This window comes from Drosophila obscura, unplaced genomic scaffold (genome assembly GCF_018151105.1).
Source record: "Drosophila obscura isolate BZ-5 IFL unplaced genomic scaffold, ASM1815110v1 contig_139, whole genome shotgun sequence".
NCBI classification, from domain to species: Eukaryota; Metazoa; Arthropoda; class Insecta; order Diptera; family Drosophilidae; genus Drosophila; species Drosophila obscura.
Window position 1 is genome coordinate 344,815 of NW_024542723.1, and position 27,245 is coordinate 372,059.

The 27,245-nt window shown below is 33.7% G+C and overlaps 1 protein-coding gene across 1 annotated transcript; it reads right to left on the reverse strand.

Moving 5' to 3' along the window:
* Positions 1–1,494: 1,494 nt before the first annotated feature.
* LOC111078160 (ATP-dependent RNA helicase me31b) lies at positions 1,495–27,042 on the reverse strand. The gene is made up of 5 exons (XM_022372704.2): positions 26,841–27,042; positions 22,111–22,210; positions 10,412–10,790; positions 5,124–5,771; positions 1,495–1,784 (listed from the first exon to the last, which is right to left on the reverse strand). Exons 1-5 carry the CDS (start codon positions 26,888–26,890, stop codon positions 1,582–1,584), a joined length of 1,380 nt encoding a protein of 459 aa, XP_022228396.1. The 5' UTR covers positions 26,891–27,042; the 3' UTR covers positions 1,495–1,581.
* Between the last annotated feature and the right edge of the window lie 203 nt (positions 27,043–27,245).

A 27,245-nucleotide genomic window follows, 5' to 3' on the forward strand; every position in this document is an offset into this window, starting at 1 on the left:
GGAAAAGTCGAAAGAAAAACATTTCTTGGCATGTATTTTAAGTTTTAGATAGACGCATTAATTAGGCGTCGTTTAAAGTGAAAAAATAGACACAAAATACTTTTTACCAAAAATTCAACCCCTTTTCGTTTGCTTTGTTTCCAATTGGCAGTTGGGCCCGCAACTTTTGAGGTTTGGTTAACGAATTTCTACCGTTTATCCATAGATTTTAACGAGCAATACCTTAATACCAGATTTTAAAAAATTATTTAAAAAAAACTACACCATAAAAAAAAACCATAATTCGTTAAAAAATTGTAAACCCCGAAATCTATAAGAATCTTAATTTTGTTCCGTGTTCCGTGCATCTATCGTGCGTAGACGATTAATTTCATTACGATGTGTAATGTCTTGGCTACTTTACGGCTCCTCGAAGCCACAACTTGTAACTCATTTCGCGTTTGCCGGCCCAAATTTAATCGCCTCGACATTTAACATAAAAAAACCACACAGGTAGGTTTAAAACGAACACATTTTCAAAAGCAACAAATATACTTACACAAATGTCAATTTTTTCAGAAAACAATTTTTCACACAAAAAGGTATAAAAACAAAAGCTATCATAAAATAGCATAACATGAAATGAAATGGGCGTTCAAATACACATTTTTTGACCAAATTTTGGGTGTTTTTTTAATTCTATAGGAACCTATTTATAAAAAAGTACAAATTTGTTTATGCAAACCTGCCACATACTCTGGCTACACTACTCGACAAAACCGAACTTTTTTTTTCCTCAAGGATCCAAACCGACTTTTTCTATATGGAAAAAATGAACAAAAAATACCTTTTGGAAGGTTGCGAGCTCAACTGCCCATTGGGCCCGCAACCATCGAAAAGGTATTTTTTGTTCATTTTTAGGTTTGGTTAACGGTTTTAGCTCCAAAGTCTCTCCATAGATTTTAATAGGCGATACCTTGAACAACGCCAAATTAATGCACCTCTACACAAAAAAATAGAGAACACAGGATATCATTTTTTTTCGACTTTTCCTGAGTTTTTAAAGTCAAAATTTCGTAAAAAATACCGCACAAAAATCATTATTTTTGCATTTCAATGCTTTATATTTCCCAGACGGTAAGCTGAAATCACAAAGTATTTGGGCTTAACTTCTAGGTGTTTTAACTACCTTTTCAAAATAGCAAAGTTCTTTACAACCAGACGTAAGATACTAAAGTTATGTGAAAAAAAGTATCGCTACCTCTGAAAAAAGCTTACAAAAAAAATACCAGTTTTGAAAAATTTTTCAAAAAAAAGTTCTGCCATAGAAAAAAAAAAAAATATCATCAAACCATTTCTAAGCCCCAAATCTTTAATAAAAGTTTTGTTCCTTGAGGAAAAATCGTGTTGACCAATGCTATCATTTGAAAAAAAAACGCAATCAATTTGGTGCACGCATTACCGAGATAGCCCCTTACACACAAATTTTTTGTATTGTATAGATTTACGCCTGTGTTAGTTTTCCGAACTATTTCATTCTCTTTATTGATTTCATGTATTATATTATACTAAAAAACCTATAATTACAGTTTTATCTGATTTTTATTTGCTAACATTGCCTTCCTCGTTTGCAGAAGTATTAAGATCACTGTTGTTGCAAATTTCTCCAGACGATCCGCCAACATTTGCGACATATAATGCAGGGTCGATAACCTTCGGTATGGGTTTTATTTCGGTACCAAGTTCCTTTTCAATCCGATGAAGATCAAAGCGATCCTCGTAAGTTATTAGATTAATGGCAATTCCTAAAATAAAAATTAAAAAAGGTTGAAGATTAAAATTAGTTCTTAAACCTTTATAAAGACGACATTAACGCAATCATAAATCGGATCATATTTATAGCCAAAATGATTAAATTAATTTTCAGTTGCTTCCCCCGCCTCCTACAGCAAGAGACCCGCTACTCATTCTCTTTCTCGCTCGCACACTCTGCCTCGGTATGCATCTAGCTGAGCAGATGTAGAATTTAAATGGCACATTTAGAATCTTCATGTTGGATGTAGAATATACATAGTATATGTAGATAACAGATGTAGCAAAAAAAATATAAAATGTACAATTTTTTTTTTTAATTCTAAAATTCTAAAAAATTATAATCTTAAAAATGTACAGTAATGGAAAAAATAATAGAAACGACAATTTTTTTTCGCATTTTTCAAAATTTTCTTCAGTCAAAATTTGTATTTTTTAAGTTTAATAATTTTGATTGAGTCTATACCGTTATGTATCAAAACATAACAAAATAATAATTTAAAAATAACACTAGTCAACACGATTTTTCCTCAAGGAACAAAACCAACTTTTTATTAAAGATTTGGGGCTTAGAAATGGTTTGATGATATTTTTTTTTTTTTCTATGGCAGAACTTTTTTTTGAAAAATTTTTGAAAACTGGTATTTTTTTTTAAAGCTTTTTTCAGAGGTAGCGATAGTTTTTTTCACATAACTTTAGTATCTTACGTCTGGTTGTAAAGAACTTTGCTATTTTGAAAAGATAATTAAAACCGCTAGAAGAAAAGCCTAAACACTTTGTGATTACAGCTTACCGTCTGGGAAATATAAAGCATTGAAATGCAAAAATGATGATTTTTGTGCGGTATTTCTTACGAAATTTTGACTTTAAAAACTCAGGAAAAGTCGAAAAAAAATTATATCCTGTGTCCTCTATTTTTTTGTGTATAGGTGCGTTAATTTGGCGTCGTTTAAGGTATCGCTCATTAAAATCTATGGAGAGACTTTGGAGCTAAAATTCGTTAACCAAACCTAAAAAATGGAAAAAATGAACAAAAACTACCTTTTTGAAGGCGGCGGGCCCAACTGCCCATTGGGAACAAAGGAGCGCGATCAGGTACCAAATGTACAACCCTTGTTCGTTTGCTTTGTTCCCAATTGGCAGTTGGGCCCGCCGCCTTCAAAAAGGTATTTTTTGTTCATTTTTTCCATTTTTTAGGTTTGGTTAACGATTTTAATGAGCGATACCTTAAACGACGCCAGTCCTTTTCATTAAGATCTCCTAAAGGTGATATTCTGATATTCCATCAGGCCAATCCATCAGGGAAACTTCTTTGTGCAGGAACCATTTCTTGGTCAGCATTTAGGAGTGACTCGGGTCATTATCCTGATCGAACTACCAGTTTAATGGTATTTCCTACTCAGAATTATACTGTCGAGTATATTTACATAGTCGGAGGCACACATTTTTTTCTATATCCAAAGTATTGGACCAATAATCGAATGGATAAAGCATCCCCACAACATTATGTGCCCACCACCATGCATACCCGCTTTAACAGAATACCTGGGTCGTGAGAAGTAGTATTAAAATGCCTTATATGAAGTTCCCCAACAAATATAAGCCCATTTACCTTAGTTTCATATGACTTTTTTTGTAACTTGGACGACATAAATGTACCTTCGCGAAATTTACTCGGTTCCTTAACTTTTTTTGGAAAGTAGTGGTATATTTTTGAGCTATATGACCTTTTAAATTGACATCAATCAGCCTATTCCTTATAGTACGACTACTAACCCGTGCTTTAAGATCATTTTTCAGATCTATCAACGAGAGAAAGGGATTTTTTTTTTGGATTTTTAAACAACGCGCCTGTCGAAATGAACCCATGTTGCGGGCTTTCATACGCGTGTGTCTCGCTATTTTTTGTAGTAAATCGAAGTAAACACTTTTTTTAAATCCATTTTAGATATGTGTGACCATCTGACCTTGTGTGGCCTTTAGTTTTTAGATTTAGGATATGTTTTTTTTAATATCCCTACAATATACTCCACGACCCATTCTGAACCGAATAATAACAACAACAAAAACGGAATCCTTAGGAATAGGTATTTCATATCTTCTTTTGTCTTTTGGCGATAATATATTACCTATATATACCTATATATTACCTATATTACCTATATAACCTATATTACCTATTACCTATATACCTATATAATTCGATTTTAACCGTTTTATTACAATATAAGAACAAAATTGGAATGCGTTTCTATTATTTTTTCCAAGACAAAAACGTGATCTTCCTACAAATTAGTGTACCTAGCTTATAATTTTTACGAAAGGAGTCCAAAAGAGAATCCAAAGTAAACACCCATTATCCTGAAACTAAGCACAGTTGTTTTTATTCAAACAATTTGCTCCAAAAATGAAATATTTGGTTTCAAATTTGAATGCGCATGCCGTTTCTATTATTTTTTCCATCACTGTATGTGTATACTGACTGAGTACGGGTATAAGTAGAGTCGCGTCCCCAGAAGCGACTCACACGTTCTTTCTCGTTTAAATTGTGGATGCCACAGATTTTGGTGGGGCCGAAGGGGCGCAGGGGAATCTTTATACAAAATTGATTGCTCTAGCTCTTATAACCTTTGAGATCGAGGCGCTCATCAAGAAAGACGGACAGGCGGATTTGGCTATTGGTGCTGATAAAGAATAAATATACTTTATGAGGTCGAAAACGCTTCCATCTGGTCGTTACACATCCACTTCTACCACAAAATTAATATATCCCTAAAATCTTCGAGTGCCGGGTATACAAATTTTCTTTTTTTTTTTTGAAAGTTTTGTTTCCAATTGCTTAGAATTACCTCAACACACTTAAAGGAACAAGAAAAAGTAGAAGCAAACCTTGATAGGGTCCATAGGGACAACCTAAGAAAAACATGAAAGTTTTGCCTCGCCTTTGAATTTAAAATATTTTCACTCGACTTACATTCTCAGTGGAAAAAACTTCCTTATTTTGGAGGCGCAACGACCTTTGATGTAACTGACCATGTAAGCATGGTCAGCTCTGTAAGCTTTGAGTAACTGACCATGTAAGCAACATTGTCTACCATAAACGTGATCTTGCAAGGCCAGCAAGAAGCATAATCTTATATGTACTTTATGTGGTATTTAAATTACCAGGTATACAAATTATTAAATAATTTAAAAACGATTTGAGGTATGCTATAAATATAACACTTTAAAGTTTAAGCACCGATGTCTTTAATTTGTCAGATATTGAAAAATCAGATATTGCTTTCAAATTTTTTGTTAACTTAAACTCGAATTTTAAGATAATTACTTACCCAAATGACCGAACCGACCAGAACGCCCAATACGATGTAAATATGTCTCAGCCATTCGAGGAAAATCAAAATTAATTACAACATTTACGGCCTGTACATCAATTCCTCGAGTAAACAAATCAGAGCAAACTAAATTTCTACAGAGACCTTGACGAAAATCATGAAACACTCTGTTTCTATGTGCTTGCGCCATTTTTGCATGTATATAATAGCAGCAATACCCAAGCTCTGTAATTTTTTTAGCTAATAATTCAACACGTTGCGTAGAATTGCAAAATATTATAGATTGGTTAATTTGCAACTTTGAAAATAATGTGTTTAAACAGTGTACTTTTTGTCTTTCTTGTACAAATGCATAGTACTGAGTGACACCTTTCAACGTCAGTTCCTCCATAAGGTTTATTTCGTATGGCTCGCGTAAATGCTTCTCCATAAAATTTTTCACAGTCAGTGGAAATGTTGCAGAAAATAAGAGTATCTGTGGATCCTTTGGCAATTTTAATATAACATGATCCAGCATGCCTTGAAAATCAAGCGATAGTAATTTATCTGCTTCATCCAAAACTAATATCCTGCAATGCGACATATCAGCAACTTTCTTATCCATCAAATCCAATATTCGTCCAGGAGTCGCAATAATTAATTGTACTGTAAATAAAAATAAAGCCATTACTCGATATGAAACACTTGCCGCGACAATCCAGCTTGTATATATGACATCTTATGATTTATGTAGTATACAACAAGTGTTTTATTCTTTTGCGTTTTTCCTCCTTACGTCTATTCGTCATAATGTTGCATAGCATTGTGGCGGCACCTCTCTCAACATAATTTTTAAACCTATTCTGAGGCTCGTTTTTAAACCACCCTCTTTCCTTACCCGATTGCCAAGGGTGGTACCACAACATATTACTTAATACTAGTTTAAACAAAAATTTTGGAATTATATTGGTTTTGTTATTAGTTTATAGTAAATAATGATTATTATTTTTTTGTCTATTGTTACTTATAATAGACATAAAAAAATGGATTACACAAAAATCTACGTTTTTGTGCAATACCTGCATTTCCGCTATGATTTTTAAATTTCTGATTTTTTACGTTTTTCTTTAATGATAATCATTATTTTTCAGTAATTTAATAAACTTTGAACATAATCATTATTTTAAATAGAAAAAAAATTGAACCTAAAAATAATGATTATAAACGAAGCGAGCCAACCTCGTGCCTAAGTAATAGTTTGGGGACAAAAAAGTATGTTCTCCAGCTATATCAAGCAGTAACTAAGTAGAGCATGCCCAGCTGCAGCAGTGGGAGCCCAAAGATGACAAGAGCGAGCTTAGAAAAAGAATAGATGATAAAATGCTTTACATACAATATGAATTGATGTATGTATTTAGCAAGTGTGTGAGATGCTTCAGGCCGAGAGAGCGTCTAGAATGATCTCGAGCATATGAAGTAACGAGTGGATTACTGTAGGCCCTACCGATCATAAATCCGCACGAGGCCTCCGATCAAGTACTAATTAACGTGTTTATCTGCTTCAACTCTTAGGCCATACACATTAAGCTCGTAAGCATTAACACGTTTTACACCCACTCGAGGAAAGACAAGTCAAAAGAACATATAAGCGCGGGGAGTAGCTTTGTGTGCCCTTTACAAGGATATGAAATAATATTGGTGAAAATTCAAATTCTCTGCGTTTACTTACTGTTAAGTTTCATTTTGAGCGAAAACAAAATATTCAACTTTAATCACTATTTTTAAGTTCCATTTTTTTTTTCAATAATAATGATTATGTGTAAAGTTTAATTAAAAATAATGATCATTGAAGAAAAACGTAAGAAATTCATATATAACACTACTCGACAAAATCGAACTTTTTTTCCTCAAGAATCCAAACCGACTTTTTCTGATAGATATGGGGCTTTAAAATTTTTTAAAGAATTATGTTTTTTTTTCTATGGCAGAACTTTTTTTTGAAGAATTTTTGAAGTCTGGTATTTTTTTTTAAGCTTTTTTCAGAGGTAGCGTTTGTTTTTTTCACATAACTCTAGTATCTTACGCGTGGTTGTAAAGAACTTTGCTATTTTGAAAAGATAATTAAAACAGCTAGAAGTTAAGCCCAAACACTTTGTGACCGTCTGGGAAATATAAAGCATTGAAATGCAAAAATTATGATTTTTGTGCGGTATTTTTTACGAAATTTTGACTTTAAAAACTCAGGAAACGTCGAAAAAAAAGTATATCCTGTGTCCTCTATTTTTTCGTGTATAGGTGCATTAATTTGGCGTAGTTTAAGGTATTTCTCATTAAAATCTATGGAAAGACTTTGGAGCTAAAATTCGTTAACCAAACCTAAAATATGGAAAAAATGAACAAAAAATACCTTTTGGAAGGTTGCGGGCCCAACTGCCAATCGGGAATTCCGATCGTGAGGACACAGGATATAATTTTTTTTCGACTTTTCCTGAGTTTTTAAAGTCAAAATTTCGTAAAAAATACCGCACAAAAATCATAATTTTTGCATTTCAATGCTTTATATTTCCCAGACGGTAAGCTGAAATCACAAAGTGTTTGGGCTTAACTTCAAGCTGTTTTAATTATCTTTTCAAAATAGCAAAGTTCTTTACAACCAGACGTAAGATACTAGGGTTATGTGAAAAAAACAATCGCTACCTCTGAAAAAGGTTAAGAAAAAAATACCAGTTTTCAAAAGTTCTTTAAAAAAAAGTTCTGCCATAGAAAAAAAAAAATATCATCAAACCATTTCTAAGCTCCAAATCTTTAAGAAAAAGTTCGTTTTGTTCCTTGAGGAAAAATCGTGTTGACTAGTGTAATCATTAAGATGTAATTTTTTTTAAATAACTATAATGATTACGGTCCCTGGTTTATAGAAAACAAATTATATACATATGTATATGTATACAGATATATATGTATACATATGTATATGTATATATACACTACTGGTCAAAATAATAAGTACAGAGGCATCGTGCTGAGTTTTTATGAAATATCTCGAATGTTTTTGAATTTATGACTGCCAATTGTTTATATTCTTAAAGATTACAGTTTTGCCAAATATTTAAATCAAAAATGAAAGTTGTGAGCACCCTTAATTTAATTCTAAGCTTAAATTTGTGCTGGCTGTGCATATTTAATGTGGTCAAAACAATAAGTACACTGGAGGTATTTATGAATTTTTAAGGATTTAATTGGGATTTGGTCAAAGGATTGTTGGTTTTTATTGACATCTTGCATATTAAAGTACATGAGAGTTAAAAAAATTTCACTATATGGGCCGAAAAACCATTGTTCTGCTGAAGAAGTGATGATTGTCTTGAATCTTAAAAAATAAGAGGAAAGTCTTCGGGAAACTGCGAAAAGTCTTTGACGCTCGGTCTATTTGGATCAGAATGCCTTAAATTTAAGATTTCCCACTGAAAATCGAAGAAGGAAGAAGAAATCTTCAGAAGCAACGGACACCCGCATCGCCAGTCTTGCAAAAAATTATGCGTGCATGTCCATCAAAGCCATTTCCGCTCAAATTGGCAATGAAATATCATCTCAGACTGTTCCTCGTAGGCGTCAATATTCAGACTTATCAGAACGTATAGCCCGAAAAGGTTCCTTACTCTGAGAAAAATATTTGGAGATGAGGCAAAAATTTGGCGAAACAAATTTTGCATGCTCTGAGCCAGATGGGTCTGAAAAATGAAATAATACATTTTAGAGCGACTAAACAAAACCAAATATTTTTGGTAATGACTACAGGAGATGTGTACGACGCCCCAAAGGCAAATAATTCGACGTCCAGTAAAAAAAAATGTTTAACCACCGAGGCGGTTGCCTTATGGTCTCGGGCTGTTTTTTTTATGCATGGCGTTGAACCAATACATCGTAAAAATGATCCTACGACCAAATTCAGGTATAAAAATATAGTGACTGACATTATGCAACCATATGCTAAGGAAAACATGTCCTTGAGGTGGGTCTTTCAACAGGACAACGACTAAAAACACACCGCAAGGCTGGTCAAGGCTTGGTTTACGGAGGGCAAGGTAAACGTTTTGTATTGGCCAAGTCAATCTTCTGACTTAAACCCAATATGCAACCTATGGGAAGACTTAAAACGTCGCGTTGGCACAAATACATTTCGAAACTCCGAATAATTGTGAGAATTTGTCCCAAAAACTTGGTATGAGATTCCAGTAGAGACTTGGCGCAAAATTATAGCTGGTATGCCAAAAATAATCGCCAAACCTAAAGAAAATAAGGGTGGTTATATCAGATAATGTCGTAGGATTACTAATATAAGAAAAAAGTGAAAAAAATGTTGATATTCTTTGAGTTTTTAACTTTGTAGAATTGCTGTGCTTATTATTTTGACCGCCCCTTGTTTATGTTTTTTAGATAAAATTGATCAGAAACCCTTCATTTGAAGCTGTAGGTTACTGTAGGTTACAAAAACAGAAAGAAAAAATTCACTTTACTTTAAGATTAAGTAAAGTGAATTTTTTCTTTCTGTTTTTTAAAAAAGTTTTACGAGACGTGAAAGAAAGCTCATGAGCGTGTACTTATTATTTTGACCAGTAGTGTGTATATTTTTTTTTTGTAAAATGTAGTTTTTCTATTTTAATTCAACACTTTTTCCGTTTAGTCAAAATTAACAAAAAATTGTTAAAAAGTTCAATTTTTTTGGAAAGCCGGAGACTGCCTGACTATGTTTTTAATATCTTGACACACCTAATTATAATAATTACACTAGTCAACACGTCATTTCCGCTGTGGCCCAAAATTACTTTTTTGATAACTTTTATAATTTAGTTTTTTTTTTAAGAATATTATAAAATATGGTATATTTTTATGTGCAGCTATAAATTGTCTGGGTCGGATTTATAGCTGCATTTGTCAGCTTTTCAGAACTGCAAAGTTCTATGCAACCAGGTATAAGATACTTAAATTATTTGAAAAATAGAAGCCCTACCTCTGAACAAAAAAACATGAAAAAATACCAGATTTTAAAAATCTTAAAAAAAACTAAACCAAAAATAACAGTACTATACAAATTTTTAAATCTCGAAATCTATCAGAAAAAGTCGTTTTAGTCCACAGCGGGAAGAAAAAGTTCAATTTTGTCGAGTAGTGTATAACATTATTGAGTAAGTTGTCTGCAACTTCTGCACTATTTTAATCTAGCCCATTCAAAGTTATACAATTTTTATTTCAGACAGCTACTCTGAACTTTATCTTTGTAAAAATTAAATATTAATATTTAAAAATACCTTTTTGATATATACGCAAAATATCGTCTTTCAGAATGGTACCTCCAGTGGTGACCATTACTCGTATATCAAGATGCTTTGCTAGTTCAATGCATATTTGTGAGGTTTGTAAGGCCAGTTCACGTGTAGGAACCATCACTAATGCTTGGATATAGTCTTTCGTTGGGTCTATTTGCTCTAAAACCGGAATACAATAAGCTCCAGTTTTACCAGTTCCATTTTTGGCTCGAGCTAGTACATCTTTTCCACTCAAAGCAATAGGTATAGCAGCCTCTTGAATGGGAGATGGACGCTCCCATCCTTTTTCGAATATACCCATAAGTAATTCTCTTTTAAGGCAAAATTCTTCAAATTCGTTCCCACGTGTATCCGTCACATCCTAAAAACAAAAAGGTAACATATATAAATACACTTAATACTCGTATGTTGACAATAACGACCCCTAAAAGTACGATGGTTTTCAGAAAAGTTTCAGAAATCTCACTCTCAGGAGAATTAAAAAAAAATTTACATTTTACATTTTTTTGCTACATCTGTTATCTACATATACTATTTATATTCTACATCTAACATGTAGATTATACATGTACCATTTAGATTCTACATCTCCTCCGCTAGAGGGCACTCGCGTACATAACGAGGCAGAGTGTGCGAGCGAGAAAGAGAATGAGTAGCGGATCTCTTGCTGTAGGAGGCGGGGGAAGGCAACTGAAAATTAATTTCTTCATAATGGCTATAATTATGATCCGATCTGGTAGATATGGTCATTCTCTACGATACTGCATCTTTAGTTTTATCGTATCTATTGTATCTATTGTGCCTGCCACAGATTTTCGTCTTTTGTGGGGGCGGAAGTGGGCAGGGCGAAATTTCGAAATACACTTGTAGCAGTGTGATATCACAAAGTCTGGAAACCAAATCTGGTTGCTCTAGCTCTTATAATCTCTAAGATCTAGGCGCTCATCGAGACGGACATGGCTATATCGACTCGGCTATCGACTCGACTCTTTTTTGAGTACGGGTATAATTACACTAGTCAACACGGCATTTAGGCTGTGGACCAAAATGACTTTTTACGTTTTAATGAACAATACCTTAAACGACGCTTAATTAATGCATCTATCTAAAACTAAAAATGTTGGCAAAGAATTATTTTTTTTTCTACTTTTCCCGAGTTTTTAAAGTCAAAATTTCGAGAGAAAAAATTAAATAAAATAAATACCGCAAAAAATTATGAAATTTTAATTTGAAAGCTTAATATCTTCCAGGCGTTAAGCTACAGATACAAAGTGTCTGGGTCGGATTTATAGCTGCAATTGTCAGCAACCAGATATAAGATACTTAAGTTATGTGAAAAATAGAAGCACTACCTCTGAAAAAAAACCATAACAACAAAAATACCAGATTTTAAAAATCTTTAAAAAAATTAAACCATAAAAAAAAATAAAGTACTAAAAAAATTTTTAAATCCTGAAATCTATTAGAAAAAATCATTTTGATCCACAGCGGAAAGAAAAACTTCAATTTTTGTTGAGTAGTGTTATCAAGGATATGTAAAATTATAGTTTGAGTGACGAATTGCAACTCAGCTCTAGTTACCTGAAGCATGCTTGGAGAAATTTGGAAAAAGGATACGGAAGCCCAAAAGGTTCATCGAAAGAATACTTGAAAATGGCCCTTCTTGTTTAGTGGCTCAATATTAATGCATATGGGGGAAAGGTTGTGCAGAGGACTTTTAGACATCATAAAGACTGACCGCAAAAATTGTATTGTATTTTATTTGTAATATTCAAATATTATTTGAAGAACATAAGGACTGTACAAATAATTTATGTGCGGTGCCAGTTCATACAACGAAAGGGGCGCAGCTGAGTTTGCAGCGTACGTTACCAGGTCTTCGGCTCTGGGGAAACAAATACAATATATAAAAATAAAGGATGTTATCTCTGCTCATATCTCCTAAACTAAAAATTTTATTTTATTCAAAGCGTTATAAAATATTTTTTAATTTTGCCACTGCCCACTGTAAATACAAACAAATAACAACTTTAAATTTTAAAGTTTTAAAGTTTAAAACCAAAATCGACCTATAAAGGGCCGGATCAAACTTCAACCGGGCCTGGCCCTGGGCAACCATCAATCTGGGGCTCTCCATTTTTTTACTCCTTTTATTTCTTCTTTTTTCATTTGAAATAAAAACTTATAAATTTAATGTTTGTTTAATTAATTTGTATGTTTGTCAGTGGCTATTATATTTGTTATCCATTATTGTTGTATGAACTACATACAACTTTCGTTGTATGAACTGGCACATCTATATACTGTATGGTTAGTGGTTACACTTAACCGAACTCCAAGGTAAAGGTGTTTAAACTAGAGTGTTAAGGATGTACGAATATTATGTGTGCTTAATGTAAATAAAAAAAAAGAATAAAAACGTACGTCTGCAATCGCAAACTTACATTTTCTAACAAAACATAAACCAGAATCAAAGTTTTTGCTAAGGATGATGAAATATACAGGGAAAAACAACCGATTTTCATATATAGTACATATGAGGGCGGATCAAAAATTACGAGACCTTTTGAATTTCCCGCCACTTAATTGATGTGACAATAATTTTTCTGTCAAAAAGCATCTAATAGCTCATTCCTTTCAAAATTTGAAGAAGCTGCGCGAGTTTGTTTGTGGTTTACAGCCATTGATAGCAAGTTTCCTCGTGCTTTGAATAAAATTTGAAAAAATGGAATTTTGTGTGCTGATTCAGCATTATTTTTTGCGGATAAAACCACTACTGAAAACAGGGAAAAGCTTGATAAACAGGCAGGCTTGCTCCGGTTTTTACTGTCACAAAAGTGACGCAAAACGTTTCGTAAAACGCAAGACTTTTCCGTTTTCAAAATGGCAACATATTTCTCGCCGAAATGAAAAGTAAATGGCTTTTTATGCAACAAAACGAATCTTAATTGCGAAAGGAAAAAAATAGATGACTTATTAATACATGGACATGAATTTGAGAATTGAACTTGTGGCCTTTTTATAAATTATTTTTTTGTAAACCAACTTCAAAATTGGATCTGAAAAATTGATCTGTGCACAAACAAATTCGTCCGAACATCTGTGGCAGCCCGATTTGGCTATCGATAAATCTCGGTTAAACATAACAGAGCTCTTTTTGTATGAGCTGGCACTAAGGCGTGGGTATAACAGCATTAAATTTGGCGCTTAAGAGTACAGTACAGCGCCGTGAAATGAAAATGATGGCTTTTTGCTGAAAAGTAAAACGCAGTGAATGAGAAAACCGGAGCCTGCCTGAAATACTATGGGATCTATTCTCCATCGATTTCAATGGTAAAAGAGTGGTTTACTGTTTTTCGTTATGCCCGTACAAGCACATCCAGTCTCTTATACCCGAAGAAATTGAAAAAATTCACGATTTCGTGTGGGCCGATCAGAGATTGAATAAGCAAGATATTTTGGAAGCCATAGGCAACCACATGGCTAAGTGGTTTAAATTTTGAATGATCACGTGAGTATGAGAAAGCTTTCCGCAAGATGACTGCCGACCACAAAGAGTGGTCGGTGTTTCGTAAACGTGGATAGACCATGCGTCCACCACAGCACAACAGAGACCAAAGCAGTCAAAACAGTAGATTTAGGGTTATTCTAGGCAAGAGAAGGCCAAAGTTGGTTTTTAGCCAATAAAGTCCTGGCGAACGTTTTTTGGAATGCTCGCGGTATTAACCACATTGATTACCTTCAGAAAGTGTAAAACAGACAATGGTGAATATTATACCAACTTATTGGATTGATTTAATAAATATTTGAAAACGAAATGACAGCATTTGATCAAGAAAGTTTTTTTCCACCAGACCAATGCAATGGCGCACACATGTGCAGTTTCCATTGCTAAAAACCAGTTTTTAATCCAGGTCTCCGGACTTATTGATCCGCTCTCGTATGTATAAGATATTTTTAGTTGAACGCAACTAAATGACTATTTTAAATGTAAAGTGTCACTAATTCAGCGCGTTCTTTCGGTGTGAAGTTTCCAACACTTGTCGACTCAAGTCAATCGGTTTACAAATGTTAAAGATATTCAATGTTTACATACATTCATAAAAGATGGCGCACCAAGTACTATTAATAAAATTTAGATCCAGTACAACGAAAATATAGTCCTTACATCCTGTACATGTATGAGGAGCTTAATATTCAAACTTCTTTTTATCAACTAACATAGACTGCAGCTCACAGCTGGCTATATTTTTGTTCCTTTTGATATTGCAACTCTTTCTTTATTGATACAGCCTTGATTTTATTTTGCATTTAAATTACCGTTAATTAAGCAGAAGACGGAAATGCCTGTGGTTCATTGTGAACCTCCACAAAATATGTTCTTTTTTTTTTTGCTTACTTGAATAAGAAGAGCATCTTTTTCGTTTTACATTTAATTGCTACATTTGTTATCTATATCTACTATTTATAATCTACATCTAACATGTAGATTATACATGTACCAATTAGACTCTACACCTCCTCCACTAGAGGGCGCTCGCGTACATAACGAGGCAGAGTGTGCGAGCGAAAAAGAGAATTAGTAGCAGATCTCTTGCAGTAGGAGGCGGGGGAATCAACAGAAAATTAATTTCTTCATTATGGCTATAATTATGATCCGATCTGATTCATATTCTGCAATCTGGTAGATTCTCTACGATACTGCGTTTTCAGTTTTATCGTATCTTTAAAATTGTGTCTGCCACAGATTTTCGTCTTTTGTTGGGGGTGGGGCGAAATTTTGAAATACACGTAGCAGTCTGATATCACATGAGTCTGGAAACCAAATTTGGTTGCCCTAGCTCTTATAGTCTCTGAGATGCAGGCGACAAACAAGACGGACAGACAGAAATGGTTCTATCGACTCGGCTATTGAAGCTGATCAAGAATATGTATACTTTTTGGGGTCGGAAACGTTTCCTTCTCTGCGTTACACACATCCACTTTTACCACAAATCTAATATACCCCTAAACTCTTTTTGAGTACGGGTATAATTACTTATTTGTATCTAATTTCTAAGTTGAAATTGGGAGAATTTTCGTCTTTTGTGGGGGCGGAAGTGGGCAGGGCGAAATTTCGAAATACACTTGTAGCAGTGTGATATCACAAAGTCTGGAAACCAAATCTGGTTGCTCTAGCTCTTATAATCTCTAAGATCTAGGCGCTCATCGAGACGGACATGGCTATATCGACTCGGCTATCGACTCGACTCTTTTTTGAGTACGGGTATAATTACACTAGTCAACACGGCATTTAGGCTGTGGACCAAAATGACTTTTTACGTTTTAATGAACAATACCTTAAACGACGCTTAATTAATGCATCTATCTAAAACTAAAAATGTTGGCAAAGAATTATTTTTTTTTCTACTTTTCCCGAGTTTTTAAAGTCAAAATTTCGAGAGAAAAAATTAAATTAAATAAATACCGCAACAAATTATGAAATTTTAATTTGAAAGCTTAATATCTTCCAGGCGTTAAGCTACAGATACAAAGTGTCTGGGTCGGATTTATAGCTGCAATTGTCAGCAACCAGATATAAGATACTTAAGTTATGTGAAAAATAGAAGCACTACCTCTGAAAAAAAACCATAACAACAAAAATACCAGATTTTAAAAATCTTTAAAAAAATTAAACCATAAAAAAAATAAAGTACTAAAAAAATTTTTAAATCCTGAAATCTATTAGAAAAAATCATTTTGATCCACAGCGGAAAGAAAAACTTCATTTTTGTTGAGTAGTGTTATCAAGGATATGTAAAATTATAGTTTGAGTGACGAATTGCAACTCAGCTCTAGTTACCTGAAGCATGCTTGGAGAAATTTGGAAAAAGGATACGGAAGCCCAAAAGGTTCATCGAAAGAATACTTGAAAATGGCCCTTCTTGTTTAGTGGCTCAATATTAATGCATATGGGGGAAAGGTTGTGCAGAGGACTTTTAGACATCATAAAGACTGACCGCAAAAATTGTATTGTATTTTATTTGTAATATTCAAATATTATTTGAAGAACATAAGGACTGTACAAATAATTTATGTGCGGTGCCAGTTCATACAACGAAAGGGGCGCAGCTGAGTTTGCAGCGTACGTTACCAGGTCTTCGGCTCTGGGGAAACAAATACAATATATAAAAATAAAGGATGTTATCTCTGCTCATATCTCCTAAACTAAAAATTTTATTTTATTCAAAGCGTTATAAAATATTTTTTAATTTTGCCACTGCCCACTGTAAATACAAACAATTAACAACTTTAAATTTTAAAGTTTTAAAGTTTAAAACCAAAATCGACCTATAAAGGGCCGGATCAACCTTCAACCGGGCCCTGGGCAACCATCAATCTGGGGCTCTCCATTTTTTTACTCCTTTTATTCCTTCTTTTTTCATTTGAAATAAAAACTTATAAATTTAATGTTTGTTTAATTAATTTGTATGTTTGTCAGTGGCTATTATATTTGTTATCCATTATTGTTGTATGAACTACATACAACTTTCGTTGTATGAACTGGCACATCTATATACTGTATGGTTAGTGGTTACACTTAACCGAACTCCAAGGTAAAGGTGTTTAAACTAGAGTGTTAAGGATGTACGAATATTATGTGTGCTTACTGTAAATAAAAAAAAAGAATAAAAACGTACGTCTGCAATCGCAAACTTACATTTTCTAACAAAACATAAACCAGAATCAAAGTTTTTGCTAAGGATGATGAAATATACAGGGAAAAACAACCGATTTTCATATATAGTACATATGAGGGCGGATCAAAAATTACGAGACCTTTTGAATTTCCCGCCACTTAATTGATGTGACAATAATTTTTCTGTCAAAAAGCATCTAATAGCTCATTCCTTTCAAAATTTGAAGAAGCTGCGCGAGTTTGTTTGTGGTTTACAGCCATTGATAGCAAGTTTCCTCGTGCTTTGAATAAAATTTGAAAAAATGGAATTTTGTGTGCTGATTCAGCATTATTTTTTGCGGATAAAACCACTACTGAAAACAGGGAAAAGCTTGATAAACAGGCAGGCTTGCTCCGGTTTTTACTGTCACAAAAGTGACGCAAAACGTTTCGTAAAACGCAAGACTTTTCCGTTTTCAAAATGGCAACATATTTCTCGCCGAAATGAAAAGTAAATGGCTTTTTATGCAACAAAACGAATCTTAATTGCGAAAGGAAAAAAATAGATGACTTATTAATACATGGACATGAATTTGAGAATTGAACTTGTGGCCTTTTTATAAATTATTTTTTTGTAAACCAACTTCAAAATTGGATCTGAAAAATTGATCTGTGCACAAACAAATTCGTCCGAACATCTGTGGCAGCCCGATTTGGCTATCGATAAATCTCGGTTAAACATAACAGAGCTCTTTTTGTATGAGCTGGCACTAAGGCGTGGGTATAACAGCATTAAATTTGGCGCTTAAGAGTACAGTACAGCGCCGTGAAATGAAAATTATGGCTTTTTGCTGAAAAGTAAAACGCAAAGTGAATGAGAAAACCGGAGCCTGCCTGAAATACTATGGGATCTATTCTCCATCGATTTCAATGGTAAAAGAGTGGTTTACTGTTTTTCGTTATGCCCGTACAAGCACGTCCAGTCTCCAGAAATTGAAAAAATTCACGATTTCGTGTGGGCCGATCAGAGATTGAATAAGCAAGATATTTTGGAAGCCATAGGCAACCACATGGCTAAGTGGTTTAAATTTTGAATGATCACGTGAGTATGAGAAAGCTTTCCGCAAGATGACTGCCGACCACAAAGGGTGGTCGGTGTTTCGTAAACGTGGATAGACCATGCGTCCACCACAGCACAACAGAGACCAAAGCAGTCAAAACAGTAGATTTAGGGTTATTCTAGGCAAGAGAAGGCCAAAGTTGGTTTTTAGCCAATAAAGTCCTGGCGAACGTTTTTTGGAATGCTCGCGGTATTAACCACATTGATTACCTTCAGAAAGTGTAAAACAGACAATGGTGAATATTATACCAACTTATTGGATTGATTTAATAAATATTTGAAAACGAAACGACAGCATTTGATCAAGAAAGTTTTTTTCCACCAGACCAATGCAATGGCGCACACATGTGCAGTTTCCATTGCTAAAAACCAGTTTTTAATCCAGGTCTCCGGACTTATTGATCCGCTCTCGTATGTATAAGATATTTTTAGTTGAACGCAACTAAATGACTATTTTAAATGTAAATTGTCACTAATTCAGCGCGTTCTTTCGGTGTGAAGTTTCCAACACTTGTCGACTCAAGTCAATCGGTTTACAAATGTTAAAGATATTCAATGTTTACATACATTCATAAAAGATGGCGCACCAAGTACTATTAATAAAATTTAGATCCAGTACAACGAAAATATAGTCCTTACATCCTGTACATGTATGAGGAGCTTGATATTCAAACTTCTTTTTATCAACTAACATAGACTGCAGCTCACAGCTGGCTATATTTTTGTTCCTTTTGATATTGCAACTCTTTCTTTATTGATACAGCCTTGATTTTATTTTGCATTTAAATTACCGTTAATTAAGCAGAAGACGGAAATGCCTGTGGTTCATTGTGAACCTTCACAAAATATGTTCTTTTTTTTTTGCTTACTTGAATAAGAAGAGCATCTTTTTCGTTTTACATTTACTTGCTACATTTGTTATCTATATCTACTATTTATAATCTACATCTAACATGTAGATTATACATGTACCAATTAGACTCTACACCTCCTCCACTAGAGGGCGCTCGCGTACATAACGAGGCAGAGTGTGCGAGCGAAAAAGAGAATGAGTAGCAGATCTCTTGCAGTAGGAGGCGGGGGAATCAACAGAAAATTAATTTCTTCATTATGGCTATAATTATGATCCGATCTGATTCATATTCGGCAATCTGGTAGATTCTCTACGATACTGCGTTTTCAGTTTTATCGTATCTTTAAAATTGTGTCTGCCACAGATTTTCGTCTTTTGTTGGGGGTGGGGCGAAATTTTGAAATACACGTAGCAGTCTGATATCACATGAGTCTGGAAACCAAATTTGGTTGCCCTAGCTCTTATAGTCTCTGAGATCCAGGCGACAAACAAGACGGACAGACAGAAATGGTTCTATCGACTCGGCTATTGAAGCTGATCAAGAATATGTATACTTTTTGGGGTCGGAAACGTTTCCTTCTCTGCGTTACACACATCCACTTTTACCACAAATCTAATATACCCCTAAACTCTTTTTGAGTACGGGTATAATTACTTATTTGTATCTAATTTCTAAGTTGAAATTGGGAGAAAAGGATGTTAACAGCAAAAGAAGAAGCAATAATTTCTACAAGTGGGGAGCTTAAGCTTTCTTATAGTGAAATTAAAAAAATTGTCGGAATAAATTTAAATATATTTTTGCTCTACTTTTGAGACTAATTATATTAAAAATATTTTTTAATCTAGGTCATACAACTTCATGCAAGGATCAATCAAGTTTTCTTAAGCAAAACATCAACAAAAATATCATTTTTTTTTAATATTTTAGAAGAAAACATTGACCCGATGATATTCATTAACAAAATTAAAAGTCAGTATATACATTTTTGATCATGATTTTTTAGAATTTTAGATTAAAAAAAAAAATTTTACATTTAAAATTTGTTTGCTACATCTGTTATCTACATGTACATCGAAATTTTCTTAACTCTTTGTTGAGTACGGGTATAAAAAAAACATTTTGGTCATTTCAGAACACTATGGGACATAAGACGCATCTCAAGTGATGCTAAGAAATGGTGATCAAATACAACCACGGCTTGAGTAAACCCCCTCGTACCAGGTGGCGAAGATTGGAATATGAATTTGAGCCCGAAACAAAACAGCAATCGGCAGTGTGTTGTAATGGAGTCAAATGCCATCCAAGTTGACGCAAGGAACTATTTCGAACCAAAACGTGTTTTTTTTAAATTGGTCTCCAACAATTGATAAGAAGAAAGAATAAGCATTTTTTTTTACCGGAAATGCTTGAAACATTTTGAAAAACAATAAAACCCATTTTTAATGTTATAAAAAACATCTCGTATCAAGATGCGGCTTTTAAGTTCCATCAAAAAAATATATGTACTGCAATAATAAAAAACTACTCTTGTTACTGACCCATAACCTTGGAAATAACCGCAACTTTGATACGAAAACGTATAAAAATAAGTAAAAGTTCACGTTTTTGGTATTTTTATAGACATGTTTTCTTTTATCATTATCTCTTAGGAAAAATATGATTCTTGATAAAAGTTTCTCCTCAAAGTTTTTCTAACATATTGAACTACCTAAAATAATTACTAGAACATTTATCGCACCTCGGCTAACCTCGATTATTGCAATTTTTGCAATTAATAAAGATACTGCTTGTTAAAAACTGTGTATAATCATTAATTATTGATTATAGTCGTATCCGAAGGTAGATTTGATTTTTTAATTTATTCCTTAAGGAGTGCAAACATAAAACAACTTTAAAATATAAAGATCAATTCAAAATTACTGAAAATAGAAATTTTACTGAAGCATAGCAAAGTGCCATAATTTATAGGACTATAGCTCACATTTAGTATAAGAGGTTTTGTAAATTAATCCTAATCAAAGATCAACAGCTGTATCTAAAGCATAATGTTAAAAACCGCTCTTAATTTTACGATCATCCTACAAAGATTTCAAAACGACGTTACCGTCTTTAATTGAGGACTACAAAGCACAAACTATATATTGTTCGTTTGCTTTGTTCCCAATTGGCAGTTGGGCCTGCCGCCTTCAAAAAGGTATTTTTGTTCATTTTTTCCATTTTTTAGGTTTAGTTAACGAATTTTAGCTTCAAAGTCTCTCCATAGATTTTAATGAGCGATACCTACTCAAACGCACCTATACACAAAAAAATAGAGGACACAAGATATAATTTTTTTTCGACTTCTCCGGTTTTTAAAGTCAAAATTTAGTAAAAAATACCGCACAAAAATCATCATTTTTGCATTTCAATGCTTTATAATTCCCAGACGGTAAGCTTAATCACAATGTGTTTGGGCTTAACTTCTAGCTGTTTTAATTGCCTTTTCAAAATAGCAAAGTTCTTTACAACCAGACGTAAGATACTAAAGTTTTGTGAAAAAAACTATCGCTACCTCTGAAAAAAGCTTAAAAAAAAAATACCAGTTTTCAAAAAATTTTCAAAAAAAAGTTCTGCCATAGAAAAAAAAAAAAATATCATCAAACCATTTCTAAGCCCCAAATCTTTAATAAAAAGTTGGTTTTGTTCCTTGAGGAAAAATCGTGTTGACTAGTGTTATTGATTATAGTCGTATCCGAGTTTTAGATTTGATTTTTTAATTTTACCTTAAGGAGTGCAAACATAAAACAACTTTAAAATATAAAGATCAATTCAAAATTACTGAAAATAGAAATTTTACTGAAGCATAGCAAAGTGCCATTATTTTATAGGACTATAGCTCACATTTAGTATAAGAGGTTTTGTAAATTAATCCTAATCAAAGATCAACAGCTGTATCTAAAGCATAATGTTAAAAACCGCTCTTAATTTTACGATCATCCTACAAAGATTTCAAAACGACGTTACCGTCTTTAATTGAAGACTCAAACACAAACTATATATGAATACTCACTGTTGTTTTAAATCGATTATCCTTTGGAGGAAGTTTTAGCTTAGATTTCCAGCCCATATCGTCACTAATGTTCCCAAGAACTTTATGGTCATTTATTATGCTAAATAAGAAAAAAGGTATATGATTATTATGTTATACATACACTACTGGTCAAAATAATAAGTACAGAGGCATCGTGCTGAGTTTTTATGAAATATCTCGAATGTTTTTGAATTTATGACTGCCAATTGTTTATAAAGATTACAGTTTTGCCAAATATTTAAATCAAAAATGAAAGTTGTGAGCACCCTTAATTTAATTCTAAGCTTAAATTTGTGCTGGCTGTGCATATTTAATGTGGTCAAAATAATAAGTACACTGGAGGTATTTATGAATTTTTAAGGATTTAATTGTTATTTGGTCAAAGGATTGTTGGTTTTTATTGACTTCTTGCATATTACACTACTCGACAAAATCGATCATTTTTTTTCCTCAAGGATCCAAACCGACTTTTTCTGATAGATATGGGGCTTTAAAATTTATTAAAGAATTATGGTTTTTTTCTATGGCAGAACTTTTTTTGGAAGAATTTTTGAAGTCTGGTATTTTTTTTCAAGCTTTTTTCTGAGGTAGCGCTTTTTTTCACATAACTCTAGTATCTTACATCTGGTTGTAAAGAACTTTGCTAACACAAAAATAGAGGACACAGGATATAATTTTGTTTCGACTTTTCCTGAATTTTTAAAGTCGAAATAAAAAATACCGCACAAAAATCATCATTTTTGCATTTCAATGCTTTATATATCCCAGACGGTAAGCTGAAATCACAGTGTTTTGGCTTAACTTCAAGCTGTTTTAATTATCTTTTCAAAATAGCAAAGTTCTTTACAACCAGATGTAAGATACTAGAGTTATGTGAAAAAAAAGCGCTACCTCAGAAAAAAGCTTGAAAAAAAATACCAGACTTCAAAAATTTTTTAAAAAAAGTTCTGCCATAGAAAAAAAAAATATCAAACCATTTTTAAGTCGCAAATCTTTAAGAAAAAGTTGGTTTTGTTCCTTGAGGAAAAATCGTGTCGAGTAGTGTTAAAGTACATGAGAGTTAACAAAATTTGACTATATGGGCAGAAAAAGCATTGTTCTGCTGAAGAAGTGATGATTGTCTTGAATCTTTAAAAATAAGGGAAAAGTCTTCGGGAAACTGCGAAAAGTCTTTGACGCTCAGTCTATTTGGATCAGAATGCCTTAAATTTAAGATTTCCCACTGAAAATCGAAGAAGGAAGAAGAAATCTTCAGAAGCAACGGACACCCGCATCGCCAGTCTTGCAAAAAATTATGCGTTCATGTCCATCAAAGCCATTTCCGCTCAAATTGGCAATGAAATATCATCTCAGACTGTTCCTCGTAGGCGTCAATATTCAGACTTATCAGAACGTATAGCCCGAAAAGGTTCCTTACTCTGAGAAAAAAATTTGGAGATGAGGCAAAAATTTGGCGAAACAAATTTTGCATGCTCTGAGCCAGATGGGTCTGAAAAATGAAATAATACATTTTAGGGCGACTAAACAAAACCAAATATTTTTGGTAATGACTACAGGAGATGTGTACGACGCCCCAAAGGCAAATAATTCGACGTCCAGTACAAAAAAAATGTTTAACCACCGAGGCGGTTGCCTTATGGTCTCGGGCTGTTTTTTTTATGCATGGCGTTGAACCAATACATCGTAAAAATTATCCTATGACCAAATTCAGGTATAAAAATATAGTGACTGACATTATGCAACCATATGCTAAGGAAAACATGTCCTTGAGGTGGGTCTTTCAGCAGGACAACGACTAAAAACACACCGCAAGGCTGGTCAAGGCTTGGTTTACGGAGGGCAAGGTAAACGTTTTGTATTGGCCAAGTCAATCTTCTGACTTAAACCCAATATACAACCTATGGGAAGACTTAAAACGTCGCGTTGGCACAAATACATTTCGAAACTCCGAATAATTGTGAGAATTTGTCCCAAAAACTTGGTATGAGATTCCAGTAGAGACTTGGCGCAAAATTATAGCTGGTATGCCAAAAATAATCGCCAAACCTAAAGAAAATAAGGGTGGTTATATCAGATAATGTCGTAGGATTACTAATAATAAGAAAAAAGTGAAAAAAATGTTGATATTCTTTGAGTTTTTAACTTTGTAGAATTGCTGTAGTTATTATTTTGACCGCCCCTTGTTTATGTTTTTTAGATAAAATTGATCAGAAACCCTTCATTTGAAGCGAAAATTGCGTATGTTAAATTTTTTATACCCGTACTCAAAAAAGAGTTAAGGATTTTTAGATTATTAGATTTGTGGTAAAAGTGGATGTGTGTAACGCAGAGAAGGAAAATTTTCCGACCCCATAAAGTATATATATTCTTGATCAGCATCAATAGCCGAGTCGATATAGCCATGTCTGTCTGTCCGTCTGTCTGTCTGTCTGTCTGTCTCGATGAGCGCCTAGATCTCAGAGACTATAAGAGCTAGGGCAACCAAATTTGGTTTCCAGACTCATGTGATATCACACTGCTACAAGTGTATTTCAAAATTTCGCCCCGCCCCCTTCCGCCACCATAAAGGACGAAAATCTGTGGCAGCCACAATTTTAAAAATATGATAAAACTAAAAGTTTTTAGTTAAAAGTTCTACGCAGTACCGTAGAGAATGACCATATCTACCAGATTCCGCCACCATAAAGGACGAAAATCTGTGGCAGCCACAATTTTAAAAATATGATAAAACTAAAAGTTTTTAGTTAAAAGTTCTACGCAGTACCGTAGAGAATGACCATATCTACCAGATTGCCGAATCTGAATCAGATCGGATTATAATTATAGCCAGAATGAAGAAATTCATTTTCAGTTGCTTCCCCTTTCCCCTACAGCAAACGACAACGCAACTCATTCTCCTTCTCGCTCGCACACTCTGCCGCGTTCAGTGCGCGAGCAACCCCTAGCGGAGGAGATGTAGAATATGAATGGTACATCTAGAATCTACATGTTAGATGTAAAATATACATTGTAGATGTAGATGTAGATAACAGATGTAGCAAAAAAATGTAAAATGTAAAATTTTTTTTTCTTTCTAAAATTCTAAAAAATCATAAGCTCAAAAATGTATAACTGACTGAGTACGGATATAAGTAGAGTCGCGTCCCCAGAAGCGAGTCACACGTTCCTTCTCGTTTATATTCTACTGTAGGTTAGTAATCTTAAAAATAAGTGAATTTTTTCTTTCTGTTTTTTAAAAAAGTTTTACGAGACGTGAAAGAAAGCTCATGAGCGTGTACTTATTATTTTGACCAGTAGTGTAAATTGGATTAAAGTCTAGCTAAAAGAATATAGTATTTTATTTTTTTTTTTATATTAGAAAAGAAGTAACCAATGATCCATTATACCATTGCCATACTGTAATACCTGGTACTCAACACATATGTATGTATGTATTTACATATATGTCAGCTTATAAATGATTTAGTTATCGAACATTTTCTGCTTCCCTATTTTTTTCTACATCTGTCTCTCCCTCTCTCTCTTCTCAGACCAACACTCTGTTCTAACCCGATCTCCACCGCCAGAGATCGCACACTGCACGACAAAGAGTTTGAGAGAGAGAGACAGAGAAAATGACTAAGCGCGTGGAAGGGGTAGCAGAAAAGCCACTGCACGGTGTGCAGTGAAACAGTGTGATATCACAAGAGTCTGGATAAAAAATTTGGTTGCTGTAGCTTTTTATATATATATATGAGAAACATGAACTGACGGAAGGAGAGATAGACATAGCTATATCGCCTCGGCTATTGGTGCTATATATATGTACATATATACTCACGTTTTAGTCCGTTTGTGTGCGAAAACAACAGCACGAAGACAAATACGTTTCTTGATTCTCTACCGCTGCGACAGTCGAGCCAAAACACACGAAGTTTTTACGCTGTGCGTGTGCCGCCTGCGCTTTATGGGGTCGGAGTATCGGGTGTAAATAGTAGTGAAACATTTCACAGCTTTCAAAACTGAATTCTTTTTAATTAAATCCTCACTGGGATAGAGACGTCAAAATGGGTACCTCTCTATCCCAGTGAGGATAAGCAGTTAATGAAAATTGTTCTACACCCACCCACAGGACGCGAAGTCGAAAATTGTAATTCGATATATATATACATATACATATATATATATACATATATATATCTAATTTTAGTCAAAAATAAAGCGCCCAGAACTAGTTCATCACGGAAGTTTGAACCTGGTATAAAGATCAGTCACCAGGGAAGTACTTTCACATGATCGCCATCTTAGCCTTTCCGCGTAGACAGCGATGTCAAAGGGCTACCATTAAAGGCTCAATATTAATAAAAGATAACACTAAAATGACATTACATGTTTAAGTATAAACCGTACGCAAAACTTCATGAAATTTTTAATGCATGTAATTCATTGTAATTTCTTTTGAAAAATGCCAGTTCTTTCTGCAGGGGAAAGAGATTATAAATAATTAACACTAACATTTGTTTTCCGCATGAAGTTAATATATTAAATTCGCGAATTAATCATTCAACTAAAAATCCAAAATTGACATACAAAGTTGCAAAAAATATATAAAAATGTTCTTTAAATTAATTAATTAAATAAAAACACATACATACATATATCAATATAAGATGCCAATATTTGTGTAGTTATTTCGGCATTAAGATTGTTAAGATAAATACTATACGAACCCCTTGTTTGATAAATTAGTGTGGCCAGAAGATAATTTTTCCGTCATCATAATTCACAGTTTTTCCCAATATAATTAGCTGGTATAACACTAAAAAAGAATTTTCGGTAGTAACAGCATCTACAGATGATTTATATTGATTCGCTTTTTTATGCAACGAAGGCCCAAAAACATTTAAAGATTTTAGTCGCCTTACAACATGCTGTCAATAGTACCAATAACAAGTAAACTCTGAAAATTGTTCTAAAAAATTATGGCCATACCCTTTGTGGTTGGAATATGAAAAAGAAACAAATGCTGTGACCAAGTATCTCATAGCGTTTGCAGACACAGCACATCTTGGGGAAATTGTGGGAATTAAAACAATAATTATGTAGCACCGAAAAACCCAGCTGATAATAAAAAA